At 42.7% G+C, this 16,558-nt stretch overlaps 1 protein-coding gene across 1 annotated transcript; it reads right to left on the reverse strand.

Annotated features, from left to right (window-relative positions):
- Positions 1-4,566: 4,566 nt before the first annotated feature.
- On the reverse strand, positions 4,567-14,806 carry LOC129861979 (HMG box-containing protein 1-like). Its single transcript, XM_055933230.1, has 10 exons — positions 13,614-14,806; positions 12,972-13,158; positions 12,653-12,776; positions 12,111-12,222; positions 10,056-10,171; positions 9,754-9,910; positions 8,130-8,274; positions 6,500-6,787; positions 5,864-6,005; positions 4,567-5,564 (listed from the first exon to the last, which is right to left on the reverse strand). The coding sequence occupies exons 1-10, from the start codon at positions 13,699-13,701 to the stop codon at positions 5,547-5,549; spliced, it is 1,377 nt and encodes a 458-aa protein (XP_055789205.1). The 5' UTR covers positions 13,702-14,806; the 3' UTR covers positions 4,567-5,546.
- Between the last annotated feature and the right edge of the window lie 1,752 nt (positions 14,807-16,558).

Below are 16,558 nucleotides of genomic sequence, written 5' to 3' on the forward strand. Positions count from 1 at the left end.
TGACAAACGGTGCCCACAAACTGTTAGGGCCTACATGAAGCTGTCCCAACAACAGAGTGCCAACATCTTACCACTGCTATTATAGCTATCAGCGGAGCCTTGTCTGGCAGCGAAACAGTTCATTCAGCCTCATTTACTGTCTTTTTAAAAAACATAGCTATGGCTGACTTGCTTAAACAAATGTGGTTTCTACTCACAATTGAGATGTACAAACTATGGCATAAGGGGATGACAATCAGATAAGAGGCAATCCATCATTTTGATTAAGACATTAATGAGTGAGCTAGGACGGACGTAGTCAATATAACTATTTGTTCAGCACTTTTGAAATGTACAGCGACAGAAGTCAGAACATGGACCATTCTTACAGTATTCTCCCTGTACACCAAGTCAGAACCATAGGATAAATAAAGGGAGTAGATAAGCATACAATGAAAGCTCTTATAATATTCAACTATTACATTTCTCTAAAACAGGTTATAGGCTTCATGTGCACCACCAAGTCCAAACAGTAGACTAAGTAATGAGGGGGGAAAGGGACCAAATGATTAGGGTGAGGCACATGGGCTACTAACAGCTTACTAAACTACATACACACATATGACTTTCTTGGCTACAGTATATATATATCCCTGGCATATTACATAATTTATGCAACAGCATACAATACATTTTTGGACTAAACTTGTTGTGCTCACTTGAACAGGAAGGTGATGCGGCGGTCCTTCTTGTGGGCTCTAGAAAGAGGCCCGAGTTCCCGACTTGGAATTCCGAGTTGGATGACTGTTAGAAATTATTTTCCCAGTAGTCTTGAACTCACTGAAGTCTGAGATTTCCCAGTTCCAAGTTTCCTGTTGTTTTGAACGCGGCGGAACACACAGAGCACGATGAGATAAGGAAATCCTGGCTGGCCAAACCCTCCCCTAACCTGGACGACGCTGGGCCAATGGGTCTCCCGGTCACGGCTGGCTGTGACACAGCCTGGGGCTTCAGTCGCGGCTCAGCACTCATTGTTGAATTTGGGATTTTCAACTTGTTGTGTAATGTTTATGTCCTATGAGCACTGATACATTTAATCTATAATTTCTCTTCATATGACAAGGATTGAAAAGGATTTGCCCCGTAGATTGTGGTCTTGATTCATGATGACTGCTTGTCTAGTTTGCTAGCTAAGATTTTGAATGTATGATGTTGACAATCAATCCAATCAAAGCTACTGTAGATGAGTTGACGTCATTTTATCTGTGGCCAATGACCTTGAGCCTTCTTGGATGGGCACTTCTAATGTAAGTCTATGGCAGCACCCAATCACCGCGCAACTAGAGAACATAACCAACCTCTACGCTACATATTTTCCACTTGGCTGCCGCGCCACCACAGAAAGCACTGAGCTAGGCTGAAACACCTGCATTTTGGACCTGCCTGTTAGTATGCAGCTTTATTAACTCAATTAGTATGTCTTGTTTTACATTGTTTGCAAACTGATATGTGACACGTATTAATGCCAAAATAACATGCAAAACAGGCATGTTTTTTTTTTGTCATTCTCATATCTGAATTTCCCCTTTTCTAATTTATCATCGGGGTCCTATACTGTTATCTATCCACCAGAGATCTTAGTCAGCAGACTGGGTCATTAGTGTGTGTCATTACCGTGTTCGTCATCAGAGTCATTACTGTGTTCGTCAGAGTCACATCCATCCATCCTCTCCTTATCAAACTCATTATGATCATGTTATTTACTGCTCATTTGGAAATGGCAGGATGTGGCCTGAGTTATAAGTTGTTGTGGTGGTGAAGATGATGGCGGTGGTGATGGTGAAGATGATGGCGGTGGTGATGGTGGAGATGATGGCGGTGGTGATGGTGGAGATGATGGCGGTGGTGATGGTGGAGATGATGGCGGTGGTGATGGTGGAGATGATGGTGGTGGTTGTGGTGGTGGAGATGAATGATGGTGGTGGAGATGATGGTGGTGGATGTGATGGTGGAGATGAATGATGGTAGTGGTTGTGGTGGTGGTGGAGATGATGGTGGTGGATGTGATGGTGGAGATGAATGATGGTAGTGGTTGTGGTGGTGGTGGAGATGATGGTGGTGGATGTGATGGTGGAGATGAATGATGGTGGTGGAGATGATGGTGGTGGATGTGATGGTGGAGATGAATGATGGTGGTGGAGATGAATGATGGTGGTGGAGATGAATGATGGTGGTGGAGATGAATGATGATGGTGGAGATGAATGATGATGGTGGTGGTGTAGATGATGGTGGAGATGATGATGATGGAGATGAATGATGGTGGTGGTGGAGATGATGGTGGAGATGAATGATGGTGGTGGTGGAGATGATGGTGGAGATGAATGATGGTGGTGGTGGAGATGATGGTGGTAGAGATGAATGATGGTGGTGGTGATGATAGTGGTGATGATGATGGTGGTAATGATGGTGGTGGTGGTGGAGATGATGGTGGTGATGATGATGATGGTGGTGGTGGAGATGATGATGGTGGTAATGATGATGATGGTGGTAATGATGATGATGATGGTGATGATGGTGGAGATGATTGTGGTAATGATGCTGATGATGATGATGGTGGTAATGATGATGATGATGGTGGTGGCACTATAAAAAGAGCCAGTTCATTCATGGAAGAAAAGTGATGTGTGAGCACCCCCTGGCAGTGAGGATGAACATTACAGTACTTATGGATTAACAGGCCGTTCGTTACATTACTAGTCATTTGAATTAGTCAAGTCATCTACCTATGTGTTGAGTAAAGGACATTAATTCAGTATGATCTGGTCGAAGAATCTAGAGCTGTGGCATCCAGTGTACAGTAACACCAGATGTGCCCTATAGAAGCATCGGAGGGGTTATGGTGAATGGACAGCGAGCAATCTCCTTAAAAATATAGATATATTTTTTTACACATCTGTTTAAAACTGAGTACACAATTCAATTCAATTGGGGTTAGCTTAGTTTCTCCTCTGTAGTTCTTCTGTGTGGAGCTGTTTCAATTAACAAGGTGCTACACATATCGGTCTATTATTGATCATGTCTCTGTTCTGTTCTTTCACTACTTTCTCCTTGTATTTCTTTCTTTCATCTTTAACACAGAGAAGGGAATAATTATCTCCAGCCTGTGATTCACTGTGGACCTGAGTATAAGGGACCTAAACAGACCTTTAGTTCACATTTTTGTCATTTAGCAGATGCTCTTAGCCAGAGAAATTAGGGTTAAGTGCCTTGTTCAAGGGCTAGTCAACTCGGGGATTCAAACCAGCGACCTTGTGGTTAATGGCCAAATCTCTTAACCGCTGGGCCACCTGCCGCCCCATTCTGTTTAGCTGCCTCATTCTAGGGTGGTCGACCCGTTTCTAAGGTAACACATCGCACTAGGGGATACCTAAAGGATACCTCCTAAAGCCTACCTCCTAAACTCTACCTCCCACAGGATACCTCCTAAAGGATACCTCCTAAAGCCTACCTCCTAAAGGATACCTCCTAAAGCCTACCTCCTAGGATACCTCCTAAAGTCTACCTCCTAAAGCCTACCTCCTAGGATAACTCCTAATGCCTACCTCCTAGGATACCTCCTAAAGCCTACCTCCTAAACCTACCTCCTAAAGGATACCTTCTAAAGCCTACCTCCTAAAGCCTACCTCCTAAAGGATACCTCCTAAAGCCTACCTCCTAAAGGATACCTCCTAAAGCCTACCTCCTAAAGCCTACCTCCTAAAGGATACCTCCTAAAGCCTACCTCCTAAAGCCTACCTCCTAAAGGATACCTCCTAAAGCCTACCTCCTAAAGGATACCTCCTAAAGGATACCTCCTAAACCCTAAAGACACGTGCACAAACCAAAAGGTAAAAAACATCAATAAGATTGCAAGTTTAAACTTTTATTAATGATATAACAATACAATGATATTTTGTGCAACAGTTTGGTGGGGCGTGGACCTGTACATTATCAACAACAAACCTGTATAAACTCAACGCCATGGCAACCTGCAAGCAGAACATCACATGACTTGTACTAGCCTGGGTCCCAGTCTGTTTGTACTCTATTGCCAACTCACTCACTGTCATGTCACAGAGCACAAACCGACTGGCACTCAGGCTAGACCTGTATAGTTTGGCCATGGTTGTGTCAAAGTGAAAACCGATAGATGTCATCAAGATATACCTACCGTGTCATTAAATCCATATACACATAGCTTCCACTAGCATACATTTAAATGGTTGTACTGTATAAGACTACATATGTATATAAAGTGCAAAAATAAATGAAAACACTTACAGTGAACGCTTGGCCCTGAAGTGCTGTTCGGATGAGTGTGCAAAAACCTCCACGTGCCCAAATATAAGTCATCATCGGCACACGGCCAGGTGGCTTGGCAAACAAATGGCTGATTCCTACTACAGGGCCGAGCCGATCCGTACTGAGACGGCCTGGTTACACATCCTCTACTGAACCATGCTAGAAAAGGACAATGTGAAAATAAAATATCCAAGCCAGAACGGTTCGGGTCAGCCCTACAGCATGAATCAGACAACAGGGTGGTCATGTTCATTAGGACCCAGAACGCAAAAAACGTTTCAAAACAGAAAATTAAAATGTCCCTCTCCGTGTTTCAGGGAAAATCAGGCCACAGATGGGCAATATGTATAACAAACTTTATATTGCCCTTCAAGCTCACAGCTAATATGATACAATGTATGAAAGGCTTTTTTCAATCTGTGCAATATACGGAGCTGTAATCAATATGAACAACAAGCTGAGAAGAGAAGAAAATGCATTTTTAAATTCCCTTTTCTTTCTTTTTACAAAAAAAAATATACACTTTGTATCACTGCTACTTGTTCCTTCACCGAGCTTAGCACCACTGGGTCTCAAGTCGGGTTCAGTAATTCCAGTAACTCGCAAAATTCCCAGGTTTTCCAGGAATTCTGGTTGGAGTATGTTGGATTTCATGCATATTCTGGAAATCTTCCAACCAGGAATTCTGGGAATACAGGGAATCCTTTTTTAATTTTTTTTTTTTAAAAGGTTACCAGAATTTTGCCGACCCCGATCTCAAGGTTTCAAGCATCGAAATATGAAATTACCTGAACAAATATATAACTGAGCCTTAGTTATAAAGGAATAATAAGGCATATCTGTATGTTATTTAAAATATAACAAAATATAAGCACTGTTAGTTACACTAGATTAGATGCTTTTTAATATATAGTTCATAGTTGTCGTTTTGTCTTAAAATGTGTGTAGTCCTGTCTATAATGGTTATAAAAGCAAGTGTATTCCACATCACAGTTAAGTGTCTCATTGATTTGACAGGTAAGCAAAAAGAAAGATAGTAAATAGCCTGGTTCCAGATCTGTTTTGTGCCTTCTTATGGTCCAATGACCATAGGAGCTGGATATACAGCAACAACAAAAAAACTGATCTGGCACCAGGCTAGAGAGATAGTGGCTTTGCCAGATTGGTCGGTCAGTTCACCTCTGACCTCTCCACGCCAAACACATGTCTGGAGGTCATAGGTCATCTAGGGCTGCTGGGACCCCTGAGGAGAGAAGGAGAGAGAGGTTAAAGGTTAAACGGTGAAGACCTTACAACGGTTGTCACTGTTTGTCAGCAGTTGGATTTTTTGCCACAGGTGTCTCACCAACTACTCCTAGATGAGTTTGTACATGGCATCACATTGAGCTACAGAAAAACAAGAAGTGTGTAGTATTTCAAAATACTAATGTCATCAAGTATTGTATCCAGAGAGGATTTGGGCATTAACAAATAAGGATGGATCAAAATGTACTGTATATATATATCGCTATAACAGTGTCATGCATAAGAGTCCTTCCTCACTGAGTTGGTTCTCTTGCGTTTCCAACAGTCAGGGTTGAGTCTCTTCTGCTCGTCGGCAAGAGCCTTGGCCTCCACGGTGTACATCCTCCTCTCCTCGTTCTTCATCTTCTTCCACTTCTCACCCAGGATCACGCTGATGGCTCTGTATAGGAATACAAGGACATACTTCTCAGCAATGTCATTTATACCATCATTCATTCATAATTCATGTGTGTGGAACTATCAATACTGAAAACTGACAGTTTGTGTATTCTCTAAGAGACAACACACTCTTAAGGTCTAACATGTAAGAACAATCGTGAGGCAGACAAGCCTTTAGTTACCGGTGATGTAATCCTGCCTGTGACTCTCGTGGTCTACTCAAGAGACATTCCTAACATAGAACTCCTTCCATTTTCTAAACAGCGTATCAGAACAGTACAGACAGTATTACTGACACACACACACCCTGATGCTTCCCTGATCCTAGTTCCAGTCCCATAATAGTGCCTGACGTCATATGGGAAGGTTTTATGGAGGGGGCCACAATAATAGAGTCATTTAATGGCAGGAGACATTCTAAACCTATCTAGAATTTGCTCTGGGCAGAAAGTCATTTTCTGCACACAAGCACACACGTTTGGTCCTCCTACTCACCTGTTATCCTTCCCAGGGTACATCTGTGTGTACTCCATCCTGTACTTCTTAGCGAAGAGCATGAAGGCGTTCATTGGCCGTTTGCATTTGGTGGGTGTGGCCCCGCCGGGGGCCGTCCCTGAGGTATAGCTCCTGTTTGATTTGCTGGCAGAGGAGGATTGGGGGGAGACGGAGAGTTTCTCTGGGTCGGGGGAGACAGCGCCACTACTGGACTGGGAGGTCCTACGCTGTCTGGCCATGCTGCTCAGAACATACACAGCTGACGAGTCCAGAGGAGTGAAATCATAACTGGGGAGAGAGAGAAAGAGGAGAGAGGAGAGAGACACAGAGAGAGAGAGAGGAAGAGGAGAGAGGAGAGAGAGAGGAAGAGGAGAGAGGAGAGACACAGAGAGAGAGAGAGAGAGAGAGAGACAGAGACAGAGACAGAGAGAGAGAGAAAGAGGAGAGAGGAGAGAGACACACAGAGAGAGAGAGAGAGAGAGAGACAGAGACAGAGACAGAGAGAGAGAGAAAGAGGAGAGAGGAGAGAGACACACAGAGAGAGACAGAGAGAGAGAGAAAGAGGAGAGAGGAGAGAGACACACAGAGAGAGAGAGAGAGAGAGAGACAGAGACAGAGACAGAGAGAGAGAGAAAGAGGAGAGAGAGAGAGAGAGAGAGAGAGAAAGAGGAGAGAGGAGAGAGACACACAGAGAGAGAGAGAGAGAGAGAGAGAGAGAGAGAGAGAGAGAGAGAGAGAGAGAGAGAGAGAGAGAGAGAGAGAGAGAGAGAGAGAGAGAGAGAGAGAGACCCCACAGAGCCCCAGGACAGCAACACAATTAGAACCGACCAAATCATGAGAAAACAAAGAGATAATTACTTGACACATTGGAAAGAATTAACAACAAAAAAAGCAAACTAGAATGCTATTTGGCCCCAAACAGAGAGTACACAGTGGCAGAATACTTGACCACTGTGACTGACCCGAACATAAGGAAAGCTTTGACTATGTACAGACTCAGTGAGCATAGCCTTGCTATTGAGAAAGGCCGCCGTAGGCAGACCTGGCTCTCAAGAGAAGACAGGCTATGTGCACACTGCCCACAAAATGAGGTGGAAACTGAGCTGCACTTCCTAACCTCCTGCCAAATGTGTGACCATATTAGAGACACATATCTTGATAAACTCCCATATCTACTGGTTGAAATACCACAGGGTGCCATCACAGCAGCAAGATTTGTGATCTGTTGCCACAAACACCATTGTAAATACAACCCATATTTATGTTTATTTATTTTCCCTTTTGTACTTTAACTATTTGCACATCATTACAACACTGTATATAGACATATTATGGAACTTTTGTGAGTGTAATTTTGACTGTTCATTTTTATTGTTTATTTAACTTTTATTGTTTATTATCTACTTCACTTGCTTTGGCAATGTTAATGTATGTTTATCATGCCAATAAAGCCCTTAAATTGAATTGACAGAGAGAGAGAGAGAGAGAGAGAGAGGAGATGAATACATTTAAAATCATTACACCATTCATCTTATCTACAGAGTCAGACTGTAGCTTGACATTTTCTGAATATACTAAAAGCACTTGGGAACATATAGCAGATGTTCAACAGTGATATATTATTATGTACCTCCTGAAGGTGTCCAAGACATCAGAGTCATCACAGTTGATGGTGTCCCTGTGTCCCGGGGGAAGACACAGGTCCCCAACCTGAATCTCATAGCAGGGGATACCATGCTGCACCACCGTCAGGCTAGGGTAGAATGAGGACCAACCTGGGACAGGAAGAGATATGAAGATGTTAACTAGCAGGAAATACCATGCTGCACCACCGTCAGGCTGGGGTAGAACGAGGACCAACCTGGGACAGGAAGAGATATGATGTTAACTAGCAGGGAATACTTCTTCCTAGGATCCCCTACTAGTTAACATCTTCATATCTCTTCCTGTCCCAGCCTGACAGTGGTGCAGCATGGGACAAGAAGAAGTATGAAGATGTTAACATACATAGAAATACATAGACCAAGATGTGAACCTGTCCAAGATGTGAACCTGTCCAAGATGTGAACCTGTCCAAGACGTGAACCTGTCCAAGATGTGAACCTGTCCAAGATGTGAACCTGTCCAAGATGTGAACCTGTCCAAGACGTGAACCTGTCCAAGATGTGAACCTGTCCAAAATGTGAACCTGTCCAAGATGTGAACCTGTCCAAGATGTGAACCTGTCCAAGATGTGAACCTGTCCAAGACGTGAACCTGTCCAAGATGTGAACCTGTCCAAGATGTGAACCTGTCCAAGACGTGAACCTGTCCAAGATGTGAACCTGTCCAAGATGTGAACCTGTCCAAGATGTGAACCTGACCAAGATGTGAACCTGTCCAAGACGTGAACCTGTCCAAGATGTTAACCTGTCCAATATGTGAACCTGTCCAAGATGTGAACCTGTCCAAGATGTGAACCTGTCCAAGACGTGAACCTGTCCAAGACGTGAACCTGTCCAAGATGTGAACCTGTCCAAGATGTGAACCTGTCCAAGACGTGAACCTGTCCAAGACGTGAACCTGTCCAAGACGTGAACCTGTCCAAGACGTGAACCTGTCCAAGACGTGAACCTGTCCAAGATGTGAACCTGACCAAGATGTGAACCTGTCCAAGATGTGAACCTGTCCAAGATGTCAACCTGTCCAAGATGTCAACCTGTCCAAGATGTCAACCTGTCCAAGATGTCAACCTGTCCAAGATGTCAACCTGTCCAAGATGTGAACCTGTCCAAGATGTGAACCTGTCCAAGATGTCAACCTGTCCAAGATGTCAACCTGTCCAAGATGTGAACCTGTCCAAGATGTGAACCTGTCCAAGATGTGAACCTGTCCAAGATGTGAACCTGTCCAAGACGTGAACCTGTCCAAGATGTGAACCTGACCAAGATGTGAACCTGACCAAGATGTGAACCTGTCCAAGACGTGAACCTGTCCAAGATGTGAACCTGTCCAAGATGTGAACCTGTCCAAGACGTGAATCTGGGCTGTTCTATAAGGCATGTCATGTCATTTCAAAGATTATTCTACCAATAGGCCTATCCGCTTCCATGAAAAATCAGGCAAGAACTGAACATTTCCTTAATCAATCTCTTACGACAGAACTTTTGGACTTCAGACCAATAGTGCCTGCATGCAGTTCCAGTACACCACGTTCCCTTAAAAAACATTCAGTTATTTTGTTGACACTGGAAAGACATTTTGTTTTTGTTTACCTTTGTTTTTCACAAAGAAGGGGTGATCAAATCTGCACTCTGCCGTTAACAGGCCTTCTTCTGGCGAGCCGGGGTCAAAGGTGAGTTTGAGGACGGCCTGGCCGTAGGACACATTGTCCTCGTGGGCCACTAACTTCAGACCTTCAGAACCATAGCTCTGTAAACCAATCAACAACCAGAGAGAGAGTTGTCACAGAGGAAGCTCAGTCAATCATATCAGATCTGACGATTAGCAGGGTGTGTTCATAATGCATCAAACAGAGAGGGAAAAACAGTGAGGGACTAGCTGGATGTTTATCTACCTTGAGGGAGGTGAACGGCGTCATTCTCTCATCATCTGACTCGTCATCAGAGTCCCCGAGGTCTTCAGCCTCCTGCCACTCCTTGTTAAGGCCTCTGTGGAACCGAAGGCGGGTGCCTGGATAGGAAGATAAGACTCAGTAAAACATTCAGTTACAACTGGCAGAGTGAGAGAGAGAGAGCGAGACAGAGAGACAGAGAGACAGAGAGAGAGAAAGAGAGAGAGACAGAGAGACAGAGAGAGAGAGAAAGAGAGACAGAGAAAGAGAGACAGAGAGAGAGCGAGACAGAGAGACAGAGAAAGAGCGAGACAGAGAGACAGAGAAAGAGAGACACAGAGAGACAGAGAAAGAGAGCAAGACCGAGAGAGACATAGAGAGACAGAGCGACCGAGCGAGAAAGAGACAGAGACTTTATTCTTTAGGAACGTTGTGAGTGTGATGTTTACTGTTAATTTTTATTGTTTATTTAACTTTTGTTTATTATCTACTTCACTTTCTCACTACGCTAGCCCTTTCAGTGAATCGGCTAGCAAACATGTGAACCTCCGAACAGCGGGGGGGTGGGGGGGGGTGGGGGGGGGGGGGGGGGGGGGGGGGGGGGGGGGGGTAGTTTTATGACTTCACAACCAGGTCATAAATTTCTTGCAAAGACTCTTGTCTCCCTGACCATGCAGTACGGAAAAGAGAGGGTCACAGTAGAACAAAGGAACACTCCCACCAAATACTCCTACCTCTCCAAATTGGAGGATTAAACATTGTTCCAAATTTAGAGAACGTGGAAACGGTCAGTGGAGAAGCCAGCTACGACCCGGTCTGTTTTGTTTCATGTTTGTGACCTCATGAAAGACAATACAGTCACATTACACTTACTCTGTTTATACAGGTTCCTCAGTTATGAGGCTTGCATCTGAATGTTGGATAAAATGTTTGACGAAGTTTAAGAATACTTTTGAAAAGATAATGTGATTTAGTCTTCTAAAATTAAAAGTGTTTTGTTTTATGGTAACGTGTGCCCAGTCAGTGGCCCCACCCAAGTGAATAGACATTAGAAATTAAAAGTATCAACCTCATTTCATTGTGGCATAGTTTTCAAAAAATCTATCAGAAATATTTTACAAATCCTTTTCCACTCTAGAATAAAAGCCCCCGTGACGAAAAGTTAGCTCAGTTCAAAATACCGTGAGGGCTTGTCCTCACGTTTAAAAAGGGCTAATTCTAATTTCAACTCTGCAGGCCAGAAAACATGAGAACTTGCGCCACACGTGAAATGGTATGAACTCTGAACTACTGATCACTCTTGAAGAAGTGAGTCGTAGATTACAGCCTAACAGACTGCGGCTGGAAAGGTAGCAAATCTAGTAAGAACATTGGCCGACGCAGAAAACCACATCTCACTCCACAACGACCCGGAAGAATCTACAAAGGACAATGGCGACCTCAACTGGGCAAACCAGAGCCTCACACCACAAGCTCAACTATTGAAGCCAGCTTCACGTAAATACAATGCATTACCTTTCTCAGAACGAGCGATCGTTAGTGGCATAATTATTTATGTGAGAATAGCTTCCCATGTCCGACAGAGTTTACATTGCCAACTTGCTGTGGCAATGTAAACATGTTTCCTATGCCAATAAAGCCCCTTGAATTGAATTGAGAGCGAGAGCGGGGAGCGAGGGGGGGAGACAAAAAGACAGAGAGAGACAGCTGCACCTACCGGAAGTGAGAGATACAGACTGAGACAGAGACTTTTGATGCTCTTCATTGAGCCATCCTCACAGAGAAGAAGTACAAACGGACTGCTACTATACTGACCTGATAAGGTTAGAAACTAACACTAAAGAAACAGGTTAATTTAGACAACAGAGTAAACACAGGCTTAACAGGATCTGTGTCCGTTTTCTGTTGCCTGATCCAGTCCTGACTACACAGGCACTTGTTATCAATGTTATCTAGGTTTTTTTCCACAAGTAAAAGGTAAAAGTACTCAAGGCCATAATTATAGGAAAAAGCTCATCATTTCTGTGTGTACATGAGTGTGTGCCTGTGTGTCCATACCTTTCAGGAAGCAGTGCCAGGCTGTAGAAGGCCAGGAGTGTGACCAGCCCATGTCCTCATCATCAGAGAAGGAGGCCATAGAGAAAATACCAGACTCTGACTCACTGCTGGCCTGAATGGGTAACGTTCAAACAGAGAGAAACATATTACAAAACAGTTGAATTGTACATGTTATCAACAGCCGTGTTGTTGCAATGTTATAAAGCAGTTGAATTGTACTTTTTGAGTTTAACAACCCCATGCAGAGTTAGGCTACATTTCATTTAGATTCAGTCAGTTCATGAAGTCAACTGAAAAATCCTCAATGAAGATCAAGTACATTGAGGAAAAAAATGGAACTGGGAGGTCAGTTTGCTTCCTGAACTAACTAGCCTTGTGAAACCAGATTGACCGCTGTGCTGAACTGAAATGGAATTCACCACAACCCTGATGCCCATCCATAACCTCATAGTAGCCGATCACTAGGTCTACAGGAGGGGAGGGTGATAGGGTCCACAGTAAACCCAATGACCTACAGGAAGTGAAAGGTTAAAAGGTCATACCCTGACACGTCTGCTGCGTTCCCTGAGGTGACCTCTAGAGGGGCTGGGTGCACTGCTGGCCAGGGGGGGACGGGCGTAGGAATGTAAACTACGATTGGTGGAAAAGATGTGCAGAGGAGATGACCTGAGGAGAGGAATACAGAGAAATACATATCAATCATTTCTTCATAATTTGGTTTTGTATTTTAATGTGTGTGTGTGTGTGTGTGTGTGTGTGTGTGTGTGTGTGTGTGTGTGTGTGTGTGTGTGTGTGTGTGTGTGTGTGTGTGTCATGAGCACGTCCATGTGTGTGCGACGTCAACACCGATACACAACAGACCTCTCGATGGGAGCAGCTTCCTGCAGCAGGGGGCTCTGAGGGCTGGTAGCGATGATAGCCAGCTCAGTCAGCCAGTTGGTATGAGGGGAACCAGCTATACACTCCTGACGGGACACACCAGCCCCCACATGGAACAGGACTGGAGAGGACGGGCTCTCGTCCAACTCCTGCAGCTCTGGCAGGTCATCTGGTGGGTAGGGAGAGACAACTGTTGATCAGTTCTACAGTACGGAGAACAACAATACATGTATTTCATATCTCTGTGACAGTGTACATTTTTCAATGGTAACTAACACTTTATTATGTAATAAGCTGGTAGGCTATATATATATATATATATATAGACCGCTGGCCGGTGTGGCACAGCGGTCTACATCTCAGTGCCTGAGGTGTCACTACAGACACCTTGGTTTGATTCCAGGCTGTATCACCAACGGCCGTGATTGGGAGTCCCATAGGGCGGAGCACAATTGGCCCAGCGTTGTCCAGGTTTGGCCGGTGTAGGCCATCATTGTAAATAAGAATTTGTTCTTAACTGACTTGCCTAGTTAAATAAAGGTTACATTTGAGAGAAAAAATATGTATATATATTTTTTTTTTCAAGGCATATTACATGGCTACTATATAAGAACAGATATTTACCATACTCCATGGGAGTGGGGGGACAGTCACGTGAGGAGGGCAGAGCCTTCAGATGATCAAATGAGTCCTCCATTCTATTAGCATCCATCTGTGGTTCCTCTACTCGTTCAGTCTAAACTCACCACAACATATTACACCATGTCTAGCTGGCCTGTAAACACTGGAGACACAATGATAAATTACAATATCACAATCTGACCAAAACAGGCATGCATGTAAAATATACAAAATGGAGAAAACGTATGCTTATATTACTTGTCTTTTTAATTAGGAGCCTATTTAAAACGCTAGACTTACATAGTGTATATTTGCATTGAATATTTATAGGAGATGAATCAAAGAAAATGCATTGGTTAAATGTTTATATATTTCTACTGCAACATTATGGTCATACATTTTTTTTAAATCTAATTTGCAGGTAAGATAATTTCATTAGGGATGATTTCAATAATAAAGTCCATTGTCTGTGTGGACTACATAGAGAACTGTCATGTGACCCATATGCATGCAGCAATGGCATGCAGTCCTGGCTCGTTTATAAACTTTGGTAACTTCGCGCATGCGCAACAGAGCTCATTCATTCATAACTGCGTAACAATTGTCAATAACACTGTTACGTTCGTACAAACATTACACAACATATCATTCGAAGAAAAAAAAAACAGTCGCAATTAATAGTTTAAATAGATTTGTGATGGAATTGAAACGTTAACGATTACAACGTCATTTGAATTATGTACTAACTGCTAGCGTTACATTTGTATCACATAGAAGGTGTGGAAGACAATAACAAAGACGCTTTCTGCTACATCGTCACCTTAGCTAGAAATGGCCAAATGGTACGTAGCCAATTTGTAACGTTATTGTTTAGACCTAAATTGTATCCTATTTGTAACGTTGAGACTAGATCTAGCATGCGAATGAATGGCCCGATCACAAATATTGCGCAATATATTTATTGACATTTTGATTCCTGGAAAACGAGCTAGATGACACTTTGAAATGTGAAAACAGATCGTTGTCCAATGACTTTCATTCTAAACGGTGTCTCTCTTGCTGTTTTGAGCATTGTCAAGAGGGGCTTTGCCTGCCTGACAGCTAACGTTAGCTAGAAAGGAACAAACTCACTTGTAAACAAAAGAATGTCAACAAGTTCAGACACGACAACGCTCGCGCCCCAGTGTTCGAAATTGTCAAATGAATGAAGCGAAAACGATACAAGATGTAAGTTGGAAGTTTTTTTTTTTTACCAAAACCTTTTTTTTCTCCTCCACATTAGTCTCTCTACTTTGGAAGTGGGCTCTTTTTGTTTGTTTGTTTTTGTCACTATCTTGACGAATAGCTAACAAGCTGCTAGCCTAGCATGCTAATGTTACAACCAAAACAAACGTCACAATGAAAAAAATGTGTGTAGAATAAGTTGTCATTCGACATCGAACGGTTGAGTGAAAACCGTTAAATTACACAAAACGACACGCACCGAATAAATTACATTACACTGCTTATTTTTCTAGATGAGTTAGTCTTTTGTTTCTAAGAAATCTATTAACTCACCAAACATGTCGCCATCAAGTAACTCTCTGGCAATTACTGAAGGGGTGGGAACGAATACTTCCAAACACGGTCATCTATTGGAAGATAATAACGTCGGTAAAGCGAATCTCTAATCGTGATTGGTGAGTTCTTGAGGGTACTGTAAATGGGCATGGTTTGGTTTGTTGATCAAACGCCCATTGGCTGAATGTGCACGTCCATTATTTCACAGGAACAGCTCATTGGTCATAACAAGTAGAAGACGAGATATTCCTTTGTTATTGAAACTCACATGAATCCCTTATATTATACTTGTCGAATAACAATGTAATGTCAACGTTGTCTGAGTTCATTTGACAAAGCCTTGTCCATGTTATAGTGGAGAGATCCAAATAATAAATATTGACATTATTACATGGTCAGGTACAGCTAATTACAGTTACATAATGTGACATACTGTACAACTGTGACTGAGGTTGTGGTACAATTGTGTAATTACAATCTAGAACATTTTTACATTATGTAACAATTCATCACAATCAACCGCAGTACACACTGTACCTACCTAGGCTCACCATCGCAGGTGCAACACTCTGATGCAACATATAGATGCATAATAATAGAGATTTTCATTATCAATATTTTCACCTTGAGTGAAGTTAGTGTCTAAAGAAAATAAGCATAGCAGCTTCTTAATACAAAACTGTTCTTTATTGTAATGAAAAGTGAGATATAACCAACAACAGCCAATAATACCGGATTTCCTCCTCAGATATATCCACAGTTCCAGTCTGTTGTGAACCTTATTCACAAAACCACAACTGCCAAAAAAAACAAATTGTATAATACCTCCTGTATAAGCCATTTTGTTCACAGACTAAGGGAACCAAAAACACAATGGAAAGTAAACAATGGAAAATTCAACCACTGGAGGTGCTATTGAGAAAGAGGGGGGGGAGAGGTTGGTATTGAGAGAGAGAGAGAGATATGTAAATACAACCCATATTTATGCTTATTTATTTTAACTTGTGTGCTTTAACCATTTGTACATTGTTACAACACTGTATATATATAATATGACATTTGTAATGTCTTTCTTGTTTTGAAACTTCTGTATGTGTAATGTTTACTGTTAATTTGTATTGTTTATTTCACTTTTGTGTATTATCTACCTCACTTGCTTTGGCAATGTTAACACATGTTTCCCATGCCAATAAAGCCCCTTGAATTGAATTGAATTGAGAGAGAGAGAGAGGGGGAAGAGGTTGGTATTGAGAGAGGGGGGGGGGGGTTGGTATTGAGAGAGAGAGAGAGAGAGAGAGAGAGAGAGAGGGGGGAGAGGTTGGTATTGAGAAAGAGAGAGAGAGGTTGCTATTGAGGGAGAGAGAGAGAGAGGTTACTATTGAGAGAGA

This window comes from Salvelinus fontinalis, chromosome 9, assembly GCF_029448725.1.
Source record: "Salvelinus fontinalis isolate EN_2023a chromosome 9, ASM2944872v1, whole genome shotgun sequence".
NCBI classification, from domain to species: Eukaryota; Metazoa; Chordata; class Actinopteri; order Salmoniformes; family Salmonidae; genus Salvelinus; species Salvelinus fontinalis.